Genomic DNA, 6,317 nt, shown 5'->3' with positions numbered 1-6,317 from the left:
TTTTTCATAACTCTAATAATATTTTACATAATCTTACAATAACATGATATTTAATTTTTTGTGTCTTTTTATTTTTAGTGTAATAATTTGCAACAGTACCACTACCATTGGTGACAAGTACACAACTTACATTACAAACAATTTCATGTCATGGCCTAAAATTCAGGACCTGAACTAACACAATGCAACCCTACAATTGCAAGAAGGCGTCTCAGACTTCAAACTTTCTGGACACTATCTCAATAAATTCTTCTTCAAATGTTCGTCAATTTGTAAAAACTCAACCATAAACAATTCCAACTCTTGGATTGTTCACTTCTCGATCATATCTAGACCACGGCCAACGGCACCGACCGATCGAAGCTACTCCGGTGGAGTCTGGACTTCTTCTTGATCACCGCGATATCCTTCTCTCTGCCTGCAACTCCCTTAGCAGTAAAAGGATCCGGATTCTGCTTACTACCATCTCTTACACCTCCGTGTACAAGTATCCTTATGATCCCCGAATACTGTAGTGACTCGGCAATTTGCAATGCCGTCAAGCCCTTATTCGTTCTTGCTTCGATCTCGGCTCCCTTCTTCACTAGCAGTTCAATCACATCAGCTTGGCCTGATTCAGCAGCACAATGCAATGCAGTGTATCCATCCTCATCCTTTGCATTTACATCGATGCCCTTCTCAATCAGGGCCCTGGCTGCATCGATCCGGCCCTTGAACGCAGCACGGTGTAGTGCTGTCCAACCGTTTTGATCCCGCCCATTGATACACGCACCGTTCTCAAGAAGCCTAACAATCGTCCTCACCTCGCCCTTCCTAGCCGCCATGGCTAGATTGTCCCCAAGGCGAAGGGCATCGAATAGCTTCGTGTGCCCATTTTCGGCTGCAAGATCATAGGCTGTCTTCCCGGACTTGTTCCTCACATCTTTATTAGCTCCCTTGTGGAGGAGAAGCTTCACCATCTGCTCGTCTCCCAGAAACGAGGCTATGTGCAGTGGAGTTTCCCCATCACTTGCATTTTGGATATCGACTCTGGCACCGTTTGCCAATAGAAGTCTCGCGCAGTCCCTTCTCCTCTCTTCCACTGCCATGTGCAACGCCATCTTGCCGTCTTTCGTCCGAGCATTCACATTAGCCCCTTTCAGCAAAAGATGCCTCAGAACCTCGACATGGCCGTTCCCTGCAGCAAGATGAATAGGACCCAAAGTGGAGGACTCTGATCTTTCTGTGCTGGCTTTGTGTGCTAGTAGAAGCTCAACAATCAGGGACTCGCCTGAGGCTGCAGCCGCCTCGAGCGGGCTCGATCCTGACCCCCCACAAGCTTCGACATTGGGCCCAAACTCCAGCAACAACTGGACTAAGTCAGGCCTGCCCTGAGCAATAGCCAAGTGAAGCAATGACTGTCCATCAGAATCAACAGAATCAGCTGATTTCCAAGCAGGATGACTCTTTTCAAGAACCTCCCTGATTTCATCCATATCATGCCCCTTAGCAACTACATGACTCAGAATGGATGATCCCACAAACATGATCTTGATCCCACTATCAGAGTACACCTGTTTCTTCTTGTTCGTGAACCACTCACTCGGAACCGAATCATAAGTAGATGACGGGTTCTTGATCGACGCACCGGGTGCCACCACGCTCTGCAGGATGAATGAATCATCACAGAACGGGAAACGGTGGGGGAGACTAGAGTTAGGTGGGAGGTTGTAAGTGATCTCAAGAGTAAGTGTGGTAAGAGGCAGTATGATCCCTGATTGGGGGACGACACTGTAACGAGCTTTGTTCGTCGGCTGGAGGCGAAAGGCCACCGGCATCGTGTACATAACGTTACGCAACGTAAGCTGGCCGGAGCATCTCTGCCCCGGTTCTACCCTGATCGCCACAATATTGGATGGCTCCAAGCTTATAAGCCTATCCATGTCTAATTCCTCGACTCGGAATCTGTTTACTTGTTTTTAAAGATCATGTGATGATGTTTGAGTTCTTGAAATCAATCAAGATCATGAAGGGAATGATTGTATATATGGGGGGAGAATAAGGGAAGCCGGCTGGAACGAGGCAGTGCCACTTGGTGGAGTTGAAATCAATGAGGACTTGTTCTATTTGATGTCCGACCTGAGAAATCTTGGAGGAGTTATAGTAGAAAACATAATTGATTGTGATGCTTTTTGTTGGGAAAAAATTCTAATTCAAATTCAGTTTTATCGAACTTAAATGAATTATATGACAAGTGCAATCCTTTTATGTAATTGATGTACAATTTAATAAAAATAATCGATCACATATCGAGATATTACACTTATTTTATGATTAATTTAATTTTATCAAATTTGATATGATTAAGAATTTTTGCTTTTGGTGAGGTCATTTTCATTGCATCGTGATGTTTTGGCAGTGAGATCATACAAAACTATAAATGAATTGTCATTGTAAGAATAGAGCATGTTTGGGAATATGAGTTACAGAGGCAGATGCTTAGTTTTATTTCATTTTTTTATGTACCAACAGAATAAAATATGTTGATGCTTTTCTCTATCTTGAATGTTAGATAAATAAATAGTTCTGCAAGTACTGTGTAGAATTGGGATATTGATGATATCGGAGATGGAAATTTCCTTTTTTTTCTTAAAAAAAAATTGTACTTTTAACACAATAGTAAAGTATTAAATACTTATAAAATATTAAATTAATTTTGTTAGAAAAATGTATTAGTTAATTGAAGAAAAAAAAATGTTGGGTTTTATGAGTTAACCCTTGGCTCCAGAGTTGGGTCAAGTCGAGGGTGGATTTAATGTGTGGCGGGGAAATTTTTTACCTAAATTAAGTTTAGTCGGATCAAACAAATTATAGAGCAAGTGTGATACAATTGTCATGTAATTAATCACTTTTTCTAGAAATATATTAAACTTGTCATTAATTGATTCAAGTCCAGCAAATTCAATCTGAGTCAAAATTTCCCCATGTGGGTGGGGTGGATCTTGGGTATAACTAACACTCAAGTGGAGCGGGGCGGGTTTTTGGGTAGGCCAAATTCATCCTGTTGTCATTTCTAATTAATATGATAATAATAATTTAAAAAAAAAAAAGGACATTAATAAGTAATTTTATTGCTATGCCCCTTAAAGAACAAAAAGAAAAACTAATTAGATTCTGTTGAGGAATAAAAGAAATCAAAAGCCGATGAGGTCTTGTTCGAATGATAATGTTGATGCCTCACAATTATGAGATTGTAGGTTTGAATTCCATGAATATTGATTTACGTCTATTATACAATAATTTATTATTTTTTTAATTTAAAACTACTAATTATTTTATTAATATTTAAATTTAAATATATGGAATGATGAAATGAATTATATTCATTAAAAAAACCATAAATAAAGAATTGAATAGGACTGAAGCATATGTCAGTTAACAAGAGCAACAAATCTTAATTTGCATCACTGGTACAGCTAAGTACCTAATCCTGGACCTTTTCCAAGAACAAGGAATTATACTATGTAATCAGTCCACATTCATTTTTAAATCTTTGATGCAAAATAGAATGATCTCATTGGGCTTGTCTAAATGTGGGTCCTCCACTCACCTTTGTTATTCTCATTTTTCCTTTTTTACACCAAAGAATCCATCAAATTACTATGACTTTGTCTTTCATTCCATTAAGGATCCAGTCCAACACCAAACCCTGTCTATTCTCATCACACACATTTGTTCATGTTAAGGTTGTTAATATATACTTCACTTCTTTAGAGTATTCTTGCAAAGCATATTTGCCACATAATTAATATGTTGGATGGAATTCATGATGTAATCGTATCATTGAAATTAACTTTTGTGCAATTCAAATTATCTATTACAAATGTGCAAGAAATTAAATTAGTTGTAATGAATAATACAAATTTAATCGTATTATATTATATTACAAGTTGTATTAAATATTATCATCTTTTATTATTATCTAAAATTTTAATATTAAATATAAAAAGTAAATAATATCGACCCAATCCAACCCATTTGCAACCCAAATCATCTTCAACCCATAAATTCAAATCCATTTGGACCCGACCTGAACCCGCCCATTTGCAACCACTGTCTCTATTGCATGATGAAACCAAAAACCAATTCAAGAACCACTTTGTGTATTTGCTTTTATAACCCCAATAATGACCATGAGAAATATAAATATTTGCTGAATATCACAAGAATACAAATAGAAGAAACTAAGAAAAATATGATTTTTTTAGCAAGAATATATAATAACTCCAACCACAGTAATCCATGCAAATATTTTCCCTTGTTTTTGTCATTTGATTGTCTTCCTTTCCCCTTATTCCCAAGTTGCAATCTTCTTCTTTTCCTTTTCCTTTTTTCTTTTTTTGGTTTTTTTGTGAATTTCGAGATTTGAAAGTTGCAAATCTTTTGGAAGACATTGAAGCAAACTCCATGTTATTACCTGCAAATGAAACAAACACAAAGAGCAAAGCCAAAATGATCATAATATCTTTAAATAAAAATAATATATAATTTTATGCGATATTGCTAACGCTAACGACATGGGGTTCGTCTCATATTAACTGATATGAAAATAAACAAGGAAAAGAAAGTATGTAGTACTGTGAAAATTAGACATATACCCACATTTATAAAACGGTATACTACATGCAATAAGCAAATTGGCCAAGATTTGACACAACATGCATGAGAAAAGACGAGTTAGATTCAAAAAGATCAAATATTAATACCTATAGGCATATTTAGTCGCTGTCGCTGCTGCTGCTGTGTCCGTGTTCGTCTCCATCTTCGTGCTTCTTTTTCTCCTTCTTCTTCTTCTTCTTCTCGTCTTTGTCTTTGTCAACATGATCTCCCTTGTGCTTTTCCTCATCCTTGTGCTTCTCCTCATCCTTTTTGTGCTTCTCACCATCTTCATGTTTCTCAAGCCCCAACTTCTCTTCTATCTTGTCGATGATTCCAGACATTGTACTGATCTTACTTTGATTTTTCCTTAATTATAATCTCTATAGAAACCAAGAATTTAATGATATTGATGAGAAATGGGGACTGAGGGGTCAAGTATTTGTAGGCACTCAATAAGTAACAAATTCTTTCTATTCCGCATGATTAGGGTTTTGGTTTGAATTGTACTAACATGGACCACTTATTATTTTTTGGGATATATGTATAATGCGTAATATTGGGGTGATGGTCTTTGTGTCTTTCTTTCTTTTTTTTTTTTAAATGCAGACAACCCCCTGAGTAAGGGGGTATTTGCATCTTATTCCTAAATCTTTTTTTTTTTTTACATTTTTTCATTCAATTTTTTGATATTATTACACTTTGCATTTTTCGAAGAATGATGACTAGATATTCCATCCATGTGTATACACGAGTTTGAACACAATTTTGGGTTCGATAAAATTGTAAAGATTAAATGCAGACACCCAATAATCGTATGGGATGATTTGCACTTTGCGACCCAACCTTTTTACAAAGTAAAAAACAAAATAAATTGAAAAATATTGAAAAAAAATGGAGAAGAGTTTTGGAAAATGGAGGATGTTTTTAGAAAGTTAAGCAAATAAACCACTTTATGTTACAAGCCAAATATAATATAAACTCACAGACAGAATATTTTGTAATTATTCCCTGAAATTTGATGTATTTTTCTTGAGATTGGTAAAATATATATGGCATAATTTTTCATTCGGATGAAAAAATTATCACAATCACTTCATTTTGGCTTTGTAACAATCTACAATTATTATTAGTCCGATTAAATTTTTCTTCAACAACCGACCGCGTATACTCCTTGTTGCATTGAAGTTGCTAAATGCTTCTTTCTAAATTCGAAACGAAATTCTGGTCGATCATGTCAATGAAAAAGAGGATCCTTCATATTCTTTCCGCTGACGAAAATTGACAATAGTAGCGCTTAAGAGCCTTCATTTTAAGGCAGACCCCTAGCAGCCCCAAGGTAGCACCCATGGTTTGAGGTTTGCTTCCTTCATATAAACATGGAAAAGTGCAATCTTCCGCTAAAAAACGACTGACTTATAAACCGGAAAAGAGCAATGGAAATACGCACCGGTAGTTTGATAAGTACCTAAAGGAAGCACATTTAATCAGAAATTCATAAGACAACGTAGTTTATCTTGCTTGATAGAGGTTGATTGGAGAGTAGTTCACATTTCAGAAATATCAAACGTCTTCCTTCTTAGTGCTGTGCTATACTTCTTCTCTTTTCTTTTGGGTTGGTCGGGGCGGGTTTACATCATTATGTCCAGTAGAACTCAGCAGTCAACAAGACTACAGGCTAA

The 6,317-nt window shown here is 36.6% G+C and overlaps 1 protein-coding gene across 1 annotated transcript; it reads right to left on the bottom strand.

The window, feature by feature from the left end:
- LOC105161794 (putative ankyrin repeat protein RF_0381) lies at positions 1 to 2,061 on the bottom strand. The gene has a single exon (XM_011079608.2). The coding sequence runs from the start codon at positions 1,920 to 1,922 to the stop codon at positions 330 to 332; it is 1,593 nt and encodes a 530-aa protein (XP_011077910.1). The 5' UTR covers positions 1,923 to 2,061; the 3' UTR covers positions 1 to 329.

Source organism: Sesamum indicum, linkage group LG5, assembly GCF_000512975.1.
Source record: "Sesamum indicum cultivar Zhongzhi No. 13 linkage group LG5, S_indicum_v1.0, whole genome shotgun sequence".
Lineage (NCBI taxonomy): Eukaryota > Viridiplantae > Streptophyta > Magnoliopsida > Lamiales > Pedaliaceae > Sesamum > Sesamum indicum.
This window is presented reverse-complemented; position numbering and strand designations above follow the sequence as displayed.

Bases quoted from the DNA above. Each gene is read 5' to 3' on its own strand.
- LOC105161794 (XM_011079608.2), bottom strand. From the start codon at position 1,922: ATGGATAGGCTTATAAGCTTGGAGCCATCCAATATTGTGGCGATCAGG.